Consider the following 22,853-nt stretch of genomic DNA (forward strand, 5'->3'; position numbering starts at 1 on the left):
CCAGGAGTAAGTTTGAAACCAGTAATTTCTTGTCTCAAAGGCTACTGAAAAGAAGTTGATAGGAACATCACTTAACAACCTGCTCTGGATTAGAACATCTGACAGCGGGAGGAGGACAAAAAGCCACATCACGTTGATATCTTCTTTAAACGTTTTAATGATTTAAGGTTTCTCTCGTCATTGGAAGCCCAAGTCCAAATTCCCACTCCTGCCATAAATGAAAAGAATGTCTGTAGCTGGCAGACTGAGTGGGAAAATACAGTTAGAATATTTAGAAACATGACCAACCTAACGGTGACTAAATCTATACTAATCATTTAACTGTTTAAACATAAAAAATCTGCATTCGGGTCTCATTCCTACACTTGCTTTAATTTTGGATTAAATGAAGAAATCTCTTCAGAAGATGCAAGCCTCATTTAACATGTACATATTCATGATATACGCCCACTTATCAAAGGCTGCCTTAGTGGTATTGGCATGTAGGATGTGTGGCATTAATTAAAACATTATTTCAGCTGACCAAAGCTTGCCTCTTTATTGCAATGATTATGAAGAATGTAGTAAATCTTTTTCCCCAAGCTGAAGAGTACACATTAAATAGCATTTATGAAGGCAGGGAACTGCTTAACAGCCTTAAGGCTTATTGACTCTCATGACCTTCTCCTTGGAAATGCAGCACAGTCTAAGCCATACTACTTGCTCCAACAGAGAAATTCTTTAACCATTGGTATGGTGGATAGTTTCTCACATTCCTCATCCACCAAATGATGTGGAGAAGATTTTCCCTCATCACTCCTCCTCGTTCTGGTGGGGGATTTCAACTTCCCAGACATCTGCTGGAATTACAATACAGCAGATAGGGAACAGTCTTGGAGGTTCCTAGAGTGTGTGGGAGATAACTTCCTGACACAGCTGGTGAAGAAGCTGATGAGGGGCAGCAAAATTCTGGACCTGCTGTTTGTTAACAGAGAAGATCTGGTGAGGGATGTAAAGGTTGGAGGCCATCTGGGACAAAGTGGTCATGAGATGCTAGATTTCTCAATCCTTGTTGAACCACAGAGGGGAGTCAGCAAAACTGCCACCTTGGACTTCCAGAGGGCGGACTTCAACCTCTTTAGGACTATGGTTGAGAGGGCCCCCTGGGGGGTAACTTTGGAGAGCGTGGGAGCCCAGGAAGGCTGGAAATACTTTAAGGAAATTATTCTAAAGGCGCAGGAGCTGACTGTCCCAGAATCACAAAAGACGAGCTGATGGACAAGGAGGCCGGGCTAGCTGAACAGAGATCTTTGGCTAGATCTCAAGAACAAAAAAGGAAGTTTACAGTCTCTGGAAGAGTGGGCGAGCTACTTAAGAGGATTACAGGTATGTAATGAAGCTGTGCAGGGAGAAAATAAGGAAAGCCAAGGTGCTGCTAGAACTGAGCTTGGCTGCTAAGGTTAAGAAGAACAGTAAATATTTTTATAAACACATCAACAGCAAGAAGGCTAGGGAAAATCTCCACCCCTTATTGGATGCTGTGGGCAACTTGGTCACCAAGGATCTGGATAAAGCTGAGGTACTTAATACCTTCTTTGCCTCGGTCTTCAATAGTAAAACTTGTAACTCCCTGGCAACACAGCCCCCTGCACTGGTGGATGGGGAGGGGGAACAGAACAAGACCTGCATGATCCACAATCAGATGGTTCTGGACCTGCTTTGAAAGCCGGATGTTTACAGGTCCATGGGGCCAGACAGACTGCACCTTAGAGTGCTGAGGGAGTTGGCGGATGTGGTTGCCAAGCCACCCTCCATCATTTTTTGGCAGTCTTGGCTGACTGGGGATGTCCCGGTGGATTGGAGGCTGATGAATGTGATGCCCATCTTCAAAAAGGGTTGGAAAGATGATCCTGGCAGATACAGGCCCATCAGTCTCACCTCGGTGCCCAGGAAGGTTACGGAAAGTATAATCTTGGGAACCATCATGGATCAACTAAAGGTCAGCCAAGGGATCAGGCCTTGTCAGCATGGGTTTTTGAACGGTAGATCCTGCCTGACAAACCTGATTTCATTCTATGACAAGGTGACCCGCTTGGTAGATGAAAGTAAGGCTGTCGATGTGGTCTACCTGGACTTCAGTAAGACCTTTGACACTGTCCCCCATAACATTCTGGTGGAAAAGCTGGCTGTCCATGGTTTAGATGGGCGCACGCTCCGCTGGGTGAGGCACTAGCTGGATGGCTGGGCCCAGAGAGTTGCGGTCAATGGAGTAGAATCCAGTTGGCGGCCGGTCACAAGTGGCAACCCTCAGGGCTCAGTGCTGGGACCACTTCTGTTTAACATCTTCATTGATGATCTGGATGCGGGGATTGAGTGCACCCTCAATAAGTTTGCAGATGACACCAAGTTGGGAGGGAGTGTTGATCCGCCTGGGTGGAGAAGGGCACTACAGAGGGACCTGGATAGACTTGAATGATGGGCCAAGGTTAACAGCACGAGTTTCAATAGGACCAAGTGTCAGGTCCTGCATTTAGGTCACAGCAACCCCAGGCAACCCTACAGGCTTGGGGAAGTGTGGCTGGAAAGCTGCCTGATGGAAAGGGACCTTGGTGTGCTGATGGACAGTCGGCTGAATATGAGCCAGCAGCCAAAAGGGCCAGTGGCATCCTGGCTTGTATCAGGAATGGTGTGGTGAGCAGGACTAGGGAAGTCATCCTGCCCCTGTACTCAGCACTGGTGAGGCCTCGCCTCAAGTACTGTGTTCAGTTTTGGGCACCTCAGCACAGTAAAGACATGGAATTACTGGAGCAGGTCCAGAGAAGGGCAACAATGCTTGGAAAATCAACCCTGTGAGGAGAGGCTAAGGAAGCTGGTGCTGTTTAATCTGGGGAAAAGAAGACTGAGGGGTGACCTTATTGCTCTCTTCCAGTATCTGAAAGGTACTTACAGTGAGAGCAGGGCAAGTCTCTTCTCACTGGTGACAAGTGACAGGACAAGGGGAAATGGCTGCAAGTTGCATCAAGGAAAGTATAGGTTGGATGTTAGGAAACACTTCTTTACAGAAAAAGTAGTTAAGTACTAGAATAGGCTCCCCAGGGAGGTGGTTGAATTGCCATCCCTGGGTGTGTTTAAGAACCATTTGGATGTGGTGCTCAGGGATATGATTTAGCAGATGGTTGTTAGAGTTAGGATACTGTACAGTGATGTATAGTGACAATAATGGGAAGATGGTACAAGAGAGGTGCTGATAAGTATCCAAAAGGTTATTTAAAGGAAAGACTCACCCAATAGAGGCCTTCAGTCTGCTGGGAAATGCTGAAGCAATCTCCACCAAGAAGCAATCTCAAAGAGATACTGCTTCAGTGGTGGTCAGCCTTTAAATGAGGTCTAGAGGGGGTGGAGTCAGGCTCCACCCTGTCCAGAAGCACAGCTGAATTACTCTCACCTGTGTTCCCACAGCTGACCTGAAACTTACCTCAGCTGATTAATCAGAGGTTCAGGCTGTGATTACCAATTTCCCATACAGGTATTATGTTTAGGCTGTGGTTGGACTTGACCATCTTCGAGGTCTTTTCCAACCTGGGTGATTCTATGATTCCCATACTGCCATGCTGCAGTGGACTTAATTTATGGGTTTTTTGTTGTTGTTTTTGTTTTGTATAAGCTACAGAGTTTTTATACTGAGGATTTGGTAAGAATTTAAACTGAATTATAATTAATGCAAATGGCAGGGGAAAAAGAAATCATCTTCGTTTTGCAATGTCTTAGGGTTGTGTAGAAACATCTGTTCCTGAGACAGAGCTACGCAGGTCATGAGCAGGCTGTGGCTTTTCTCTTTTGGCATTTATGATCAACATGATTTTGAATTCCAGGAAAATCTTATACATCTTTGTTGAAAATCCATCAAGAAGATATTTACCGCTGGTCATATGAACTTACAAATTTTATTTATATGCTTCTAAAAATTAAGAGGACTGCATGTTATGTGGCTTTCAGCAGAAAATATACAAATTTGCTCTAGCTGTACTCTGAAGTAGACATGAAGCAATGCACACATTTTGGAGCAGAACTCATACATCTCATACATCCTGTCTCTCAAGTACGACTAATTGATTTGAGCTATGCACTAAACTAACCACAGCTATGCAACTTCTGATGGGAGGCAAAATTAATTTATGTTTGTCTGTAAATTACCAACTAGATAAAATAATTAACAACAACAACAAAATTCATAAAAATTACTGGTGGAAGTCAATGGGAACTTTCTGCCTTCAAAAAGTATGCAATTTAATAGAACTGCAGTACAAAATCCAAACAATATACCCAATGATAAATCTGAATTTCTATCTTGCAAAGCAAAACATAAGGAATAGGCAGTTTTCCATCTTGACAGCTCTCAGTGTTTATGATGATCCCTGCAGCACATTTTGCTTTACTAGAGCTTCAGCTCTGCAAAACAAGTGATTATGCATGAACCACATATTTAATTTAAAATCCTATAAAAACTAATAGTTATGACAAGCGATTTCTTAGTGTTTCAGGACTGGTAACAATGCCTTTGCCACAAAAGAGGTCCAAAGAAGCTAGAATTTCTGCATGTGATTTTATAAGTGATTGGTTTTCCAAATACACAACACCATCAGATTTATCACCTTTATTTTATAGGGATTCAGGCCAAAATTTTCTTCTGCCTTATGAGTCCTAACTTCCTACTGCCTATTTTTCAGCCCTGAATAAATTTGAATGCCCCACAAAAATTAAATTAAAACCCATTAAATGTTACATGTCCTCTTGTGAAAAACATGCAAGGCCAACATCTATCTAGACACAAGACCAAAACAGAAATGGAACAACTTCCGTCAGGAAATTATTTTTTTTCTAGGTTCTTCTGGTCTTGCATCCATTTTCTTAGTGGTGATCAGTATAATTATTGTGTATAGCATGAACCCTCTAAAGTATGACTGAGACACAAATATGATTCCACACACACCCTGGGAAGACACTACAGCCTGTTTGTATTTTTAAATACATAACCCATCTTTGTGAATCAATAAGTCAAGATAAATGAATAGTGTTTATAAGTACATATAACTCGGCTTGAACAAGAATGCCAGACAGAGTAATGGCTACACTCACTGGCTCCGTGAAAATATATTGCATCCTATAAGATTTCTCATCAGAAGAAGTAAGCAAGCAAAAGCTTGGTGTTGTCTCTCTACAGTATTTTGCCTAAACATAAATTTCACCATTTACATATTTTGATCATAGAGAAAGGATGCATTAAAACAAAAAGATCAACAACAATTTAGAGGGACGAAGAAATACTGCTCCCCAATTATAATATGTAAGCCCTTGAACTTCCTAGTCATCAAAGTACTGATGCAAACCGTATTTACAAGAGGTCATGATTATGAAATAACCAAGAGCTAGAACTGCATAGGTCATTGTTACATAGCAAGTTACTTATATATTTCCTCTTTGCAGGCTTTATTAAACAAATTCTGCACTGCATTTCTCTGACAGACATTTACATCTAAATGCTTATTTAGCCACAAATGAATTGCTTTCAAAATGAAAACGAATGTCGTCTTAAAAACAAAGCTGTGAATAATTTGGAATCTGAAGTCACTTGCGAGTGGTATTTTGAAGTTTTTCCCACCGAAATGTCAAGAAAACAAACCTGGCATTGCTACTTTTGCTGCCAATTACAGGTTTTCTACTATAGCATAGCTGCAGCCTGACAAATGCTTATTGTTGCAATGATTTGGTGAACACTGCATTCCACTCAGAAATATTCTAAGTGTTTCCATCAGGGTAAAGACATTCAAACACAAACAAAATGAAGTGCCTAGAGGAGGAAAGGAGAAACAAGAATTTATCAAGACTGCTAGTGATTTATGGGAAGTAATGATTATGGGGCCCAGGCAGTGTGAAGAGATGATTCTATTAATCATTTTCTCCCTGATAGCTACGTGCTAAAAATTGGCATCAATATATCATCAAAATATTAAGCTGGTGGCCCTGCAGTCTGGAATTTATTTAGGGAGATGTCATTGTTGCAGGTGTCTGTGATGGAAGGGAGGACAAGTTAATTACCTCTTCACCAATCTGGATCTCTCGGACGGAGCGAAGTAAAAGCTGGTATCCTTCAAAAACGATCACACAGTTTGGGTCACAGCTGTGATTCAGCAAAGACATGCTGTGAGGGGTGGTAGAGGGAGAGAAAGAAAAAAAACTTTAATATACTGTCATTACTGTGGACATCATTTGGAAGTAGCTAACTATATTACATCTTTAATATCAAGCAATTAAGTTATCAATAAATAAAATCCCTGGTAGATTAGCTGCTCTTGGTTAGGGGAGCAAAGTTACTGTTTACCAATGTCTATCTTCAAACAGAAGCCATGCCTGGATCTGCCTTCCTTAAACTCTGGATGGGAGGGCACTTGCCAAGGATTTGGGAACTACAGACTTAAATTCACAATTTTCCCAGCTCAGAGTGATTTGAAACAGCAAAATTACATCTGCTCTGAACTGAACTGGGAAAAAATATTTTGCATCCTTTTGCAGGGCACCATTAAAGAACACAGCTACTTCCCTACCAGTCAGAAGCTTTTTAGAAAACTTTTAACTAATAATAATGCTCCAAAATATGGTTCATTTTTCCCAAAGTATATGAAAATATTCGTTTCCATTCCATTCTGAAATCACATGACTGTCCTGTGCTTTTCATAACATTAATTTCTCTGTCCTCATAGCAGTTCTCCCCTTATTTTTATCACAAAGCAGGCCTCAAGTTCGTGCCCTTAGTCAAATCTTGCATATATAACATTAGTAAGGAAAGAAACAACAGAAACAGGCCACCTTTAGATTCTGACAACACAGATCAACCCTACATTCACACAAAGAAATTAATATAGTAAGGTAAAATGTTCAGTTATTCGTGTTCACCACTGATAGTTACAGTAACAAAATTCTATGAAGGCAAAGCCTTACCTGGTACATCTTTCTTAACTAATACAAACAAGATTTTGAATATCCATTTTTCAAAGGGTTTACCTTTTTGCCTTACTTTCTTAGGTATGGTAATTAACTAATAAACACATTCAACCTTTTTCTTTTAATTGCCAATTCAGAAGGTTGCAAAATATTTATCCTTCAAAGCAACACAGAACCTATTTCTTTTCAATTTTTAGGAAGCCTTAGTCACACGTTTATAATGTTAGCATTTATTGTTACTTAAAAATGACTACAATCTCCATAAAAATAAAGTATGAAGACACATCCTATTTAACTGTGTAATCAGAACCTTCTAAGAATGCTTTCAATTTGATGACTGTTTTTTATTCTCTACTAATTTATTTGCATTTCCCAGTTTCTTGTTTAAACATGTTACCTGCTACTTTGATGGTGTTTATAGCTACCTAGGAAAAGAGGGGCAAAAAAAAAACCTAACATAGATTTTGCCTGTGAATGAAACAGTGTCCATGGTACCTGGGATACAGGCCAACACCAACATCCTGCATCTCTCCATTACTGATGGTGAAACAGTTACAGGTCACCTGTAAAAACAACGGAAAAAATCCAGGATTACCAGACTCATTTGGAAACCCCACACTCAAGTGAAAAATCTTCCAAAATAAAATGAAGGGGCAGCTGGTAATTGGATGGGAAACATTCAAGTCCAACACTGGTGCTCTTTCATTTCAGAGTAATCACATCTGGGACACACTCTCCTGTAAAACTGCAGTCAATTAAAGCAGAAATAATAGTATCCTGCAAAAATGTGGGGTTAAACACATGCAGAGGCCCTACTTTCCTGTCCAGAGGGAAAAAAAATACCCTACACAGAGACTGAGAAGCTCAGCCTGGAGACTACAGAGCAGATGACAGTGACAGCAGATGAAAAGAAGTGGCTGCTTCCATGTCAATATTCTACTGATGCCAGGCTGTCACAGACATTTTAATGAGTGCTACTGGAGCCCAACAAATATAGCTGTGTCAGTTTTAAAGTAGAGAGCAGCCTTGACTGTTGCCAGAGTGGTACAGGCACAAATACATACAAAGGTGGTACAGTTGTCCATTGTTTGTTCTCTGGATATTTTGGTTTGCATATACAAGATCACATAAAATAATTTTCAAACTGTAATTAAAGATAAATATAAACTTTCGTCTCAAATATTACACTAGATATACATCTTCCCTCTCACTCATACAAAATTAAAGTAGCTTTACAAAGGAGTAGAAAAGAATGGAAGTTCTGTGCAAGGAGATAGGGTCAAACCCCAAAATATCAAACAGGAGTTGTCGTGTTCAACTTAGAACGCAACTCCTAATGGACCTTTAATATATCAGATTGGTTTTAGGGGAAAAACAGATGGTGCTTTTTTGTTTGTTTCTTTTAACATTCTTTATATTTTTTACTGTTTGTTGGTCAGTTATCAATGACATACTCACACAATACTTTATGCAGAAAAAGACTGCGTATAAAAGAGAAGTCCCAGGTCTGTTCTACATAACATTAAATGCCATTTATTCTCTTTAGAACAACAACAACATAAAATAAGTTAGAGTATGATTTGGCAGTTCTAAAAATGAGATTGGAAAGTTGCACTTTTATCCATAGAGCAATTGCACAGAATATTAAATTTGCACCTCCATTGCAATGAGGTGCACTGAAGAACTTAATAGTACATATTGTCTTACAGAATTGACAAATTATTATTTATGAGAGCATTAACCATAAGGTGAGAATGAAATCCTCTTTCAAAAATCTCTCATAAATTCTGACAGCAACATTAATTCAAATAAAAGTATATGCAGTAGGGTTTATGTTATTTTAAATGGTTAGACAACTCTGTGATTAGTCTATTATTTATATAACCCATTCAAATGTTCCTGTTAAATTACCAAATACATACATCTTAATTATTTCTGTCCAACTGGCATTGGATACAAAGTATCAGACAACTTCAGAGCAAAGATTAGACCATTTCAAGTGGCAATTATACCAGCTCTAAAAATATTGACTTGATTTTGGTATTTATTGAAAAAATAATGCCTTCCAGGTAAAAGAGAAAGAAAGCCAGCTTATGTGGACCTTAGCTCTCTCTAGTGGATTATGAAGTAGCAGAGGTCAGACATTTCTTAGAAGTAAATGAATCCCTCTTCCTTGCAAATCTCCTACTATTACCATAAAACTGTTTATATTTAACAATATGGAATTTTGATCACTGTAGAGTTATAACGACAATTCCATCATTTTCTAGTAAAGGTACATATTCTACCATGTGAAAAAGTTTTACACACAGAAATCACAACATTTTCACTTTTTGCTTTTTATAGGGCATACTTAAAGAAAAATATGAAATGAACGGATGCTCTGAGATTCAGATATCAAGACTGTCTTTCAACAGTAGCTCTCTGTGAGGCAATTATTAACCTCCCTGTTTTAGATGTTTTCATGGTGTGTAGTTGCATCCCAATATCCTAATGAAACAGTGGAATACCATCTAATTTCAAATTATTTGCAGTTTCCAATATGAAACTGAGAATCAGAAGCATTCAGAGTCACATTTAGAAAGGCATGTAGGTACCTCAACATGGGCAGAAGTCTAACTGCTCCTATGAATTTTGGGCTACATGATTTTGCTCATAGTCTGACCAGATTAACCTCCCAGCAGGCAATCTTTCCCCACTGTTAAATTCAAGTATGGAAAAAAAAATTAGGCAGCGATGCCCATGCAAAATGCAATACAGATGCTGCCCTTTGTTATGGTTGCTTTCTGTCTGCAAGTGGAGAGAAAGAACATGAGACAGTAGTGAGAAATAATATCACCTACAGCATTTGAAATTCTAATATATGTTAGTCTCCACTGACAGTTTGCAACTGGCAATAGATATAAAAAAAATGAAATCTCTGTCATAGTCCATCAACTGAGAATTCGGTTGTTTGTTTCCTTTTTGATCTGTTACGAAGTTCCTAAGAATCTTCTGAATATCCCCTACATTTCTGTTCACATACACTTCTAAGAGGTTTCTAATCTCTCGAAGTTAAAGATGAACCCTTCCAAGGGGACTGCTTTGGTTCCAGTCCGCCAGAGGAGTTAAGTTGTAGGCCATGCCTTGCATGAAACAAGAGGAAGAAGGAATTTCTGTTACACAAATCCTGAAGAAAAATCCACTTTCTAGATTCTTGGGATTCAATGTTGCTCAGACAGATGAACTGCAGTATCCAACATTGCTGAGAAGAGCACACTGGACACTGCCTATTCCAAGATAAGATGAAGAAATCAGTTATTGATCAAAACCTGCTGTACCCAAAAGTCAACTGACTCTACATCCAAGAAAAAAGAACAAAAACAGATAAAAAACCCAAGAAGAATTAAAATCAAACAAGCAATGCCTTTCTCATGTGTATTTCTGTCAGGTTTCACAATCACCTTGTATAGCCTTCTTTCTGTCTTAACAGATGCATCGTACTCCCAGTACAATGATCTTCAAGGTTCTGATTCTTTGTGAACCCAGATTTTAAAATAAGGAAGAATAAACAATTCAGGGTAAGCTGCTGCTTGAGGATATGGTTTCTTCCCTACAGACACGTAGCCTTTGTCATCTTAACTCCTGCAGCATCATTTATCTTTGTTATTTAATTTATGTTTCAGTTCAACCTGTCCCTTCTGATTCCCCTAAACATTCTTTTCTGTCCAGTGCCATAGCCCTATAACTGCATATCCACATATAGAGACAGAACAGAGTATTCAGAGTTTGTCATACCCATAAATAAGGAAAAATGTTCACATACTTCAGAACTTCAAAGCTGAATAGTCAAATTCCTCTGTCACTTCTAAATTTTCTGAAATAACACATTTCCCAGCATGAGAACTGAGGAAAAATTCTCACAGAAGATTCACAGATTTTTTGAGTCTCCACAGGGCAATGTGGTTTTTTTAGTACTCTCTCAGAGTTCTCAAGACTTCACATCGTAGACTGATTGTCCATAGAATTCACTGACAATTTAAACTATCAGTCCTCAGTGCTTGAGTTTGCACTGTGGCAATAAATCTTGCAAGTTTATTTAAATGGAACTGCTATGTCAAACAACAAACAATATTACATATACTGACGGATTTAAATAAAAGGATTTGCTCTTTTATGAGACTGTATGTGTTTTAGAGAGGCATTCTGTACTCAGTAAGGTAACCCAGGAAGAAGACAATCTTTCCCAAACCAGCGAAGACAGTGTAGTCCAACTGACCACTACTCTCGAGCACACATTATCAGCAGCAAATAAAACTTGCTTCAATTTGTTACATTTTATTTCTTCTCTGAATGGCACATGGGAACTTAGTAATTTACTTCATAGAAGGTCTCTGTTCTCAGGACATTTGGAGCTACTGTCTGTGTTCAGATCCACAGTTCAGCAGAGAGACATGAAGATTTATTCTGGTGTTTTTATTTGACAGAGGAGTATGAAGTTTGGGAACATACTCCACTATGTTTATGTTCATTATTAGGCCTATCTTAATTTGATGCCCTCCCACTGATTGTGAGTGACTATGGCTCCAGTTCAGTCTTCATTAATATCATTTTACACTATGTCTTTGTATTTGGGTTAAGCAAAGCAGACTCAGATCCGATAGCAGGACCATCTAGATTTGGAATTTCAAACACTAAAAAAATGGAAAATTGGAATAAGGGAGAAAAGAGAAAGAGAACAAATTTGGATTGGTTAATGCCTGCTGCACAAATCAAATTACAAATACCAGGACTAATAACCATTTTATCTCTACATATTCCTGTACATTACTAGAACACAGTGAGGTTGTTTCTATAACATACATAAGTAACCTGCACAAGAAGAATTAATGAAGAGTACTTTGCACAAATTCAATCAATATCATTTTCATTTTTGCTGCAGAATGATTCCACCTCTGTAAATGGAGTGTCACAGCCACCATAACTTCATTCCCTAATGTATGAACCCAGTGTAATGTAAATTAAAGATAAAAACAAACAAACAAACAAACAACAAACAAACAAAACAAAAAAACCCACAATCAAGTTCACGGATAAGTTTCTCATTCACATGAAAGATATCTGGATATTCCTGTTCTTTGGCAATTTAAGAAAAGATGTCATAACCAGTTGTCACGTTGTGAACAGTATTCTCAAGAGACTCAAGCATTAGTCGGGTCAAAGGACTGGACAGTAAATGCCGTGCAAGGCGCACAGTATCTCAAATGACAAGCCCCAGAGACCTCCTAGAGCCACCATCCCCCATTGTAGCTCTGTACTGATATCTTTCCTATTTGAGGATGAACAGATACCAGGCACAGATGGCTGACAGATCTCAGATCTCCTAATGACTGCATTTGGCACACAGAGTGCAAGAGAAACAGTACCAAACACCAAACATGGCTCAACAGCAAATGCATGGCATGCCACACTAGTGACAGACCAGTTAAGCCCCTGTTTGATGTCTTTCATTCAGCTGCTCATAGCCAAAGTCCACAGCACCCAGGCAGGCCAGAGAGCTCCTTTGCTCTGAAACCTCAACTGTATCCAATACAGTGAGAGTATTGGAGAGAGTGAGAGGCATTAGAATGGCTTTCAGAACACTTCATCTTATTTAGGTTTTCAGACTAAGGAAATGGGACAAGCACTTAACTGTGATACACACTTAAAAGCCAAATTTTGCTGTAACACTATGAAATTCAGAGAAGTTACGTTTCTTTTACATCAGGACAGGATTTGCAATTATTTCGTTTTTCTGTAAGAACAATACATTTTTACTTCTTGTGCCAAATCATCAAAGCTTTGGTTGAATTTGAGATGACTACATCAGAGCTACTTAGAGCAAAGATGTGTATTTCCATCTATTTTCTTAGTTTTTCAACTGAAGTCATTCTCCTGATCAACTGTCAAAATTTCAGATCTTTTTCTTTTTGTAGTTCTAGCACAAAAAAGTGGCTGATGAGTGTACAGAACACCAGTTTCCCTTGCGGAAGGGTGTCAACACCTACAAGCCAGTAGACCAGATAAATTTGTCCTGACATTAGCAGATGATTTAATGCAAGAGTGCTTCAGGCATCTGTTTTTAGAACTCAGCTAAATGGTGCAATTTCAATTGAAATGGAATGAAAATAGGTCATGGCAAATTACCTTCTCTCTTCTTACCCGACACATACTTCTCCAATTCTTCAAATAAAAACATTTAGCTAGGTAGCTAAATATAGTTGATGACTAAGAATTTCAAAGCTATCATTAGTAAGATAAATGTTACATTTGCTATGGGCAATTCTTTTTGTGGTGTGTGTGTAAGATGCAGTTACTAACTCAAGAAATGAAGATCTTCAACCTGAAACATGGAAAAACATTGCACTTTTTGGGTAAAATTAACTATTTTGAAGCTCTGTAGAACTTCCATTAAAAATTCTGACGTCTCTGTCCTGTCTTCTCACAAATCTCTACTTTGACAACAATCAGCAAATCAATGTTCCTTTTGTTAAAATCCTAACTTTTTATCCACCTTTGCAAATATTATTGTTACTACTTCTTGAGACAAAACCAAAATGTACCTATTTCTGGAACAGAGCTGGAGAGAAAGAACTGGTAAGCCATTGCTTGATCATACTACAGTATGCATGCAGCAGTAGGCATTATTAAATGGAGTGGAGTGGAAGCACGGCATCCTTCTCTTCTCCCTTGTTTTCCTACAAGTGGCTCCTTTCCTGTGAAGTGGCACAGAGTTGCTATCTTCATTTCATCAGACCGCTGCATTCCCACTTATTCAAAGAGAACTACTTGCTTACTGGATTTTATAAAGCTTCATGGGTGGCTGGGAGCGGTTAAATGACTTTGTATTTTTCTTGCCTTTCTGTTTATCTTCATCACAGAGAATAAATGTTAAAGCAAGTATGAAAGATAATGGTGAGATTCAGCTATGGCTGCCACTGTGAAAACAACATAGGCAAATAAGACATAAATGTATTCATCTTGTATAGTTCTAGCTAACAATACAGTGGAATAAACAACTAAATCTCCTTCCATTATCCAAATGATTTCATCATACCATACTCATAACTGCTTAGGCAGCCTGAGTTAGATGAGATGAAACCAGTCTAAATATTTCAAGTTTTCCTGACCATATTCTTACAGTTCCCATACTATTATTTTTCCTTCTGGAGGTGTTTGATGCATAAGGCCTTCAATTATATTTATCTCTCGAAGTTCATTGATAACTCTTCAATTTATTGAGCATGGTGGATTTTATCTTACAGACCTCATCTGTTTCCTAACAGTGTATTTTCAACTGGCAAAAAAAGAAGTGGGAAGAAGATAAAGCTGTGGATAAAGAATTTCATATAATTTCTTTAAAATTACTTGCAACAGGAAATTTCTGAAGGCATGAAAGCTTGAGAATTCTTTAAGAGGGAGAAAACTCAAAATGAGAAGGAAAATAAATTCAGTGATCTCTTCCGAAATGTGATCTCACAAATTAAATATTTAAATTCTTTAAAAACATTTTAAAAAACAACATACATTTAAAATTGGATTTTTTTTCCCCAAAAAGGGCAATAAATGAATAATATATATAAATGAATAAATGAATCCATTGGAAATGTAGTAAGCACTTTGAGAAATTCCCACATTTTTTTTTTTTTAAATTCTTTTTTTCTTAAGCGCTATGTGTTTTCCTAACCAGATCTATTTCTTGCTATTTTAGATAGACCTCAAAACAGACATAACTGGGGACTTTCAGAATTGAATCTTTTTTTTTTTCTTTTCAGGGTAAAAAATGCATAAACTTGTTTATGTCCGTGGTCACAGCAAGCAAGGCTTACTACATACAACTTGCTCTGTTTCGTATTAACCAAATGAAATTACAGTTTTATGCAAAGTTTGGATACCTAGGCCCAAAAGAATGCTCATATAACTGACAGTTCATTCAGTTCCTTACATTATCCTTACATGCTTTCCCAACAGGTTAGCAACTACTTTTGTGTTGACATTAAGTTCTATAAAATGGAGTGCTGTTATTTTACAAAATCATTAAAGCAAAACATAAATATACCCTTATTTACTTAGTAACCTAGTCCTCTCCAGCGAAGTATTAATGTTACTACTTTTAAAAACTGGTTGACCAGTTTTTAAAATATATATACCTCTGTGTAAACCTGTCTCTGTCAGATATCTAAGACCTTTCTCCTGATTAAAGATTTTTAGAAATCAGTAAATAAGGCAATTGCAAATATGCTTCCTTCCAGACAGCTAGCAGATCAATCATCTGCTGAGAGCAGCATTTTGAATTACACACAAAACAATAATTTGAAAGCTCACAAAATGCCAAAGTAGAATTTCATAAAATACTTTTAACATTTGTAAGTTTGTTAGCAATTTATTAGTAAAACTTAGTAGATTATGCCTGCAAAATGCTAGTAAGCTCACCCTTACTCCTTTCTTCCCAAAAGTATGTATGAACGGGTATATCATATATAGTGACTGATGCTAACATACCATAGGTGGTGTTCTGCACGAGACAAACTAGAGCTGCCTGTGGCCAGTGAAAAGGAACTGAGTGCCAAATGATACTGATTGAATGTATTAAGACCAGGTGGCAATGAGAAGTTTCACAGGACAAAGTAAAACTGAAACAAAAAGCTCACTATGTTCTTAACCCTGAAATGATGAAACATCCAGCTGATTGCCTTCGTAAGACATTTTTTGGGGAAAAAAAACGGTAACTGCATGTTAGAGATTATTTTAAGAAATCCAGGCACTGAAGAGATGGTTAAATCCAAACCACAGTTCTAAACATCTATCTGATTGAAAGGGAAGACTGATTGTACTCTGAGTGTGTGTGCTGGCACAGAAACATGTATTTGACCATGTCAGAAACTAGCAGGATTCAGAAAGGCAGCAAACGTAAGTCAAACTCAATTTCCTTCTGGGTGAAAATAGAGCACTGTTACACTTAAGGTGAAGATGTAATGCATACGCAGCAAATTAAAACCAACGTAGCAATATTGAGGCCTGAATAATTCAAGTACTCACCATTCAAAGTGTTCATGGACTTTCACAGGACACACGAACTCTTACTTAGTATATCAAAAAAATCAAATCCACAAGGGTTTCCAGACAGAATTTTTGTTATATTTATCCTACAACTCTATTCTGTTGGGCTATTTCAAACATTGCTCTACTCAGGGAATAGTTTAAATAATTTAATTTTTGGAATTCCACAAGACTGGACATGTTTAGTCTCAACAGAGGACATACGCTCCTAGTTACTGTGAGGATATCTTTCATGCTTATGCCACTAGTTTCCTTATTCCCATATTAATGTTAGTCCAGCATTCTTGGACAATTCTATGTGATGATAAAATATATGCAGCCAATGATTTTTAACATAGCTGAAGACAATTCGCTAGCATTGTGCGCTATATGACACCATACTGGGAAGTAACAGAAAGTAACTCTGGAAAAAAAAAAAAAAATGCTTTGGAGCCAAGGGTGCATTTGACACCAAGGATCTAAAACAGAACAACTGAGAGCTTCTTTTCCCATTAGTTGGCCAGGGTAGGGGATTTTAGTTAAAGAGGCTCTGGATGCTAAATCTTTTCCACTCAGAAATGCCTGGATAAATGCTGCAGAGCAAGGGCTACAGAGGAAGCTCCATTTCACATTTTCTTTGGTATAAGATAGCTCTTAAATTTCCCAACAGGAAGAACCATGGTCATATTTTGGGTGAACAAGGCTTGAAACATTCACAATATCTGTGCCCCAAAAACTAGTAGGAGGGAATTTCAGTATCCAATCCATCGGGATGCCTTAGAAGTGCCATTGCTTCAACAGAAGAGAAAAAAACTCCAATATACTGTTCTACCTATATCTGAATAGATTTTTCCTTTAAAATAGCATTTTTCCTTATTGTAGCAAATTAGTAGTGCAGATGTTCTGTAAAGCTATTGTACGCTAGGAAGAAAGATAACAACAAAAACAGCATTAAGCCACACTTTCATTAAAGTAGTAATTAGATTAAAGAAATTACAATGACTTACTGCAAAATAAGCTCATAAATTAAGTTCAAACACAGAACTCCTATCAATGTGACATCAAACAATGAGCTGATGGATTGCAAAATAGTTACATATAATTTTTAACAGCACTGCTTGCAGAAGGAAAAATGCCACATTCCTATGCATGATTTCTACATAATGAACTCATAGTATACAGATTTCAACTGGTGAGAAAATCTATATTTCCACTCCCAGAGAGAGAGATGCTGCTTGAAATGTACAACCAGTTGCCTGTTTCCCAAGAATGCAAGGTCAACTTGAAATTTACTGGAAGACATTTAACTAGCAAAAAAAAAAAACAAAACAGTGTTTCAGAGGTCGTCAGGGCTTTAGGTACACTGGGAATAGCAATTTTCAGGACCTGACTGGACAAAGCTGTAGGCAACCTGCTCCAAATTCAGTGTCGTCCCAGCTTTAAGAAGGACATAATAAGATGACCTCCCCAGATTCCTTCCAACCTTTAACTCCACCTGCACCCACTTTTCACATGTTCATATTTCAGGCTCTAGGTATGTAAACATAAATAACATATCTATATAGTTTAAAGAAACATACGGTCTTATGAGAACACTAAAAGCCTGATTTGAAGGAAAAGAAATGGAATCAGTTTGTTTTCTTCATAAAGTTTGTAACTACACAATCTATCTAAAATCCGGAATGTTTCTTCTTGGGAAAATCAGAAAATGGAACATCAAAAAAATTTCAAGATTGTCTACAGTTTCTGCATGTCCAAAGTTCTGGCCTACACCCACAGTAATATCAGCCAATGACTTCTTTACTGATTTTCTATTGCTCCTGGTATCCTTCTTTTGGAAGGCTATGTAACAGCATAAAGAAAGTTGAAAACCATTCTAGCATGACTGTCTTTTGGTTCTTGGAAATCAACTGGAGAACAATAATTTTGAAGTACTAAGCAAGAGTACAAAGAACTGATAGAAAGATAACTGAAAATTATCTGCAAGTACAAACTATCTTCCTGTAATTCAATGAAATAACATGAGATTCTAATTCACTTGCTATCCAGTGTGATATGCATGACTACTTGAGGTAACAAAACTTAAATTAGGCATTGTAAATAGTAACAGTGATGCTGAAAAAAGACTCTTCCTCCACAATAACATTGATTGCCCTTTTTCTATAAAGAAAAAACAAATAAGCAAACAAAAACAAACAAAAGAAACTTACTATTTTATTTTGAAGCATCTTTTCCAGATGCCTTTGAAATAGAGAATTAAAGGAAGGTTAGACAAACACGATATTGAGCTCACCATTTAAATGCTTGTGGGCAGCTAACTAAAGTTCACAGACCTGTATGTAATTGCCGTCTACAGGAAATATTTACGCCAAGGAAAGAATTTTCTCCTCACTCCTTCACCTTTGCCATTCCACAAACTCACTAGCAAAGAAGCACTTCATCTCCTGAGAGCATTTCTGTGATGAACAAAACTGCATCTGTATGAGGTGAACCAAATCTAACAGCCAGGAACAGAATCTGTCAATTGCTCAGAAACACGACTTTAGCAAGTATTAATAGGTAAGAATACATGTCTATACAAATAAGCTAGAAACAGAATGATCCATCTGCTGGACAAACATTCATTTGTCCTTTTTTGATGTTTTTAACATAACATTTGCACTTACATTCATGTAAACGGATAGTAACTTCAGTGGCATTAAATGAATTACAGTAAACAATAGCTAGACAGGAAGCTGACACGTCAAACTAGATTTAGAACTTCTGTGAACATTGAAACTTGGTGAACTAACTCAGACACAATATTTACACCTCAAAGTCCTTAACATTCACTACAGTCTGAGCAAATTACAGTGGTGTTGCATTTCATATTTCAAGCAAGAAATACGACTGTGTTGGTTTTAAAATACTAATTACAGATTCATAAAAATATCCCCCTAATTCACAAGACCATTAGTGTTTCATACTGGTTGTTATTTTATTACTTATACTGATTCACACACGGCAAATCTTTATCTACTTTTTACATATCCCTTCGAGTTTTTCTTTTGTTTTGTGCAAACCAGATCTTTAGGTACACCTAAGAAAAGAAACAAATCAGCCAGAGGAATCATGATTTCAGCAAGCAACAAGAAGTGGTGTTTCTACCACACCTAACAAAAACAGCGCGACAAGAAGGAATTGACTAATTGTTGGTCAGTACGACATTAGCCAAGCCTAAGAAACTTTCACCACCACATCCAAAGAATAATCTAAGTTTATATATCACAGCTCTCTTAAAAACAATATGAACTAGAGAGAGAGAAAAAACTAGGTTAGAAATATGAGACACAAGGCATAAGACTATTCAAATTGACTGTCCCGTTACACCACACAGTTGGCATTTTGGCTCTTTTATTCATTCAGTTTCTGTACACAAGCACAGTGCCAAAATATATTTTTACTGGATTAATTGAATTCTTAAATTCAATGTTCTCATTATTATTATTTAAGCATTTACTATTAGGAGTGCATTTTCCTTCCATTTAGGCTTGCTTCTCAGCTGATTTGACTGCCTAAGAAAATTTTACCTTTGTTACATTTTCATGAATAGAATGAATTAAAACCCTAAAGCAATTCCTAAAATCCAGAGTTTTTATTCATGTTCCAATATGCATTTGAAACAAGTCACACTAGGTAAGGTTTCATTTACCATTACTGTTGTGATATGTGCCATATGAAAGCAAAGTAAATTTCTACTTTCTTACATTTCTCCTACAACAAATGTACATTTCCTTCTCATTGTGAAGACAGCACCATATAAAACAGTCTACTGAGTTATTATCATTTGTTGATTCATATAAATCAACCATTCAATGTGTGTACAATATATACAATAGATAAATATATAAAAGCAATGAAAATGTTCCCTTAGGGAAAAATTCATACCTCTGAATCTCTTTCCACAAATCACATTGCCAGTCCTCCAGTTACATGCTTGCTATTTTAAACAAAAGAGACAGAACCTATAAAACGACTAAAAACTACAGAAGATAAAACAACCAAAATACAAGCTCAAACAGATAATTCGCTTCTTAATGATCGTTTATCAACAGTTCAGTTGAGTATAGAAGACTTCATAAAATGGCAACTGAGGCCTACAGCACTCAAATTCCACAATCTAACCATTTTTTAAAATTACTATACATCTTAATTTGCTCAGCCGTTCCAGGCGTTAAGCCAGCTCTGACATATCATTGGCCTACACTGTTATGCTCCCAAAGATGCCAGCATGACAACAAAAGGAGGAGCAGTGCTACCTCTGCAGCACTGAGGGCTAAATTGTGCTCTGTGAAGCTGAAGCTTCACCCACCTCTGGCTCTCGAGGTCCTTGACTGCAAGCCACATTCACCAGTTCAGAAAAATGGCCTCTTATTAACACAGAATGTTTTGTATCTGCCAGAAAGCTGTCAGTATTTTACTATACATCCTATGAAAAGTTCATTCATTCACTTGGGTATTGAGGTTCTGGTTATGATGAACTGTATCTAAAGACCGCGTATTGTTAACTAAACTTATTTTTTAATTGAACAACCACTTCATTTTCATGCTGAATCTGTCCACTGGGAGGATTCCAAATCCAGAAGAGTCAGAGACTGTCCCAGGACCTGTGCAAGAGATGGGAATGTGACAGCAATAACTATGCGACATGGCTTTTGTGCACACTGCTCATTGAAAAATGAATCTCCGAGTAATATCTGGCAACATTTAATGACATGAATGCAGAAGTTTTTTTTTACCAGAGAAAGTATGTTAAAGTGAGAAATCAAGCATAGCACACTCAGTTTTGGCATCTAAAGGATAATCTCTTTATATTGCAGTACTCCCATGAGACCATGCAGCAACAGCAAAGGGCAAGAAAGCTGTCAGGACTTCAGGAAAGCTGCATTAGCACGGGCTAACGTGGGGAGATGGAAGTAAGCATAATTTTGTGAAAACAAAATTAGTGATTGAACCTCTACGTAAAAGCCTCATTAAAAAACAAAACTAGCAAAAACAATTCTCACAAATCTGCTCCAAGGAGATGCACTAAAACAAAGCTCACTTACATTTACCAACACTTTTCTTTGCCATATCTCTGTGTACTCCAAACATACTCCAGACTCTGAACATACTATCACATCATTCTGTGTTTGCCTAAAAAAGTCATGTTATTTAGCCACAACACCACACATTTTACAAACCAAGTATCCATAGTAACTAACTGCACAACAGAACATGAATATTTATCCATTTCAAAATTATTCACAAATGAAATTGCTACATATTTAAATTAATAAACATGAGAATCTATACATTTCCTTCATTCCATGAAAAAAAATATTTATCCTAATTAAAGCTGAGCAGATAATTTTCAGTATTTATTCTCCAAAAGCAGCTTTTGCTTTTACCTTTGGAATGCCTGAAATTAGATGATAAATCTGTCAAAATGTATCCAGAACCAGATCAAATCTTTCTTTCTCATTACTACTTTTGAACTTAAGGAACCAATTGTGAACAAAGTAATAAAAACACACTCGAATACCAGCAGTTGCTAAGTCTGCAAACACACTGGGTGACTAAAAAGCTGGAAATACTGTGGCTTATTATTGTGATATTGTGCAGCACAGATGCTGGATGTAGATCACAATTCCAAAGGTATAAGAAGTCTCTGGAGGATAGCTTCATACTAAAATAGCACCAATTAATGGAACAATAAATGTTGGGAAAAGTTAATTCTTTATTTTTTAGTCCACACAAATTGTTACCCAAGAATCCTGAGAAGTATGACTTCAAGTATTTTGGGGGAATATTTTTCTCCCATCATTTTCAAATTACTGGAATAACATCTCCTTAAATGCTTTCTGAGTAGAATTAGAATCAAAAATTAATAATGCATTCAATCTATAAAAGCAAAATAACAGAATATTGCATTATGTAGGGAGGGAGGAAAAGAACCTTTTTGGAGAGCCTTTTCTCATTACAGCTTCTCTCATATCTTCTCTTTCCTGCTTCTCTTTTTGACACTTAAATTGTGTAATTACAAGTTGAGAACAGAGTTTCTATAGGCATAAAATATTATTTGCATGTATATTTGTAGCTTTGTATTTCTATTTACTTTAGGACATCAAGCAATATATAGGCATTAATTAATAGTTGAGCATCATTACAGGCCAGTGAAGAAGTGCAAGACAGAATCATGGAGGGGTTGAATGTAACACCACAGCCACACAGCAAACCAGCAGCAGTTGGATGTACAAAAGAATTTTGATCAGTGTCTTGAATGTATTCAAAAGGTTTGCAGTTAAAAGGAGAAAACAAACAAATGAGCTCAATGTTCTTTGGAAAGTAACAGAAGCATAAAATCCACAATTGAAATTGGATTTCTGGCTTTACATTTCTCTGTGGCAGACGCTGATGGACCATGCTGCAGGCACTGTATTGGTAATGTTATGCCAGTTAGGGGGGCTGTGTACTATTTCATGTCCTCTGTCTCAACTGTGTAATACTGTGAAATCAGCTGGTAGCTCCAATGCACTTCTCTAGCGTGTATTCAGTATGCATTTGCTTTTATTCATGCTGATTACAGCCTAGCTGTTAGCTGCCACTGCAGAGTACATTCATCATATAGCAAAAATTAAAGTAATACGAAAAAGGTAGAGGAAGAAATCTCTTCAGCAGCCAAAATTTATATAGCACCAGATTTCTTTGTAAACCTTAATCATAAATCCACAAGGAAAAACCCTGTAGAATCAGGGATGACAGCAATCAAACTACCATAGCTTTTTCCCACAGTCTAT

General features: G+C 37.3%; 1 protein-coding gene across 5 annotated transcripts in view; it reads right to left on the minus strand.

Moving 5' to 3' along the window:
• Nucleotides 1–22,853, minus strand: part of SMYD3 (SET and MYND domain containing 3) — a 362,105-nt gene that overhangs the window by 84,089 nt on the left and 255,163 nt on the right. For all 5 annotated transcript variants that reach the window (XR_011903028.1, XM_072331271.1, XM_072331274.1 and 2 more), the window contains 2 exons: nt 7,474–7,541; nt 6,076–6,178 (listed from right to left, as the gene is read on the minus strand). Coding sequence is in view for 4 of the 5 variants with exons in the window: in XM_072331271.1 (XP_072187372.1) it covers nt 6,076–6,178; nt 7,474–7,541 (171 nt within the window). In the remaining variant the exon portion in view is untranslated. The remainder of the gene's footprint in view (nt 1–6,075; nt 6,179–7,473; nt 7,542–22,853) is intronic.

Source organism: Excalfactoria chinensis, chromosome 3 (assembly GCF_039878825.1).
Source record: "Excalfactoria chinensis isolate bCotChi1 chromosome 3, bCotChi1.hap2, whole genome shotgun sequence".
Taxonomy (NCBI): domain Eukaryota; kingdom Metazoa; phylum Chordata; class Aves; order Galliformes; family Phasianidae; genus Excalfactoria; species Excalfactoria chinensis.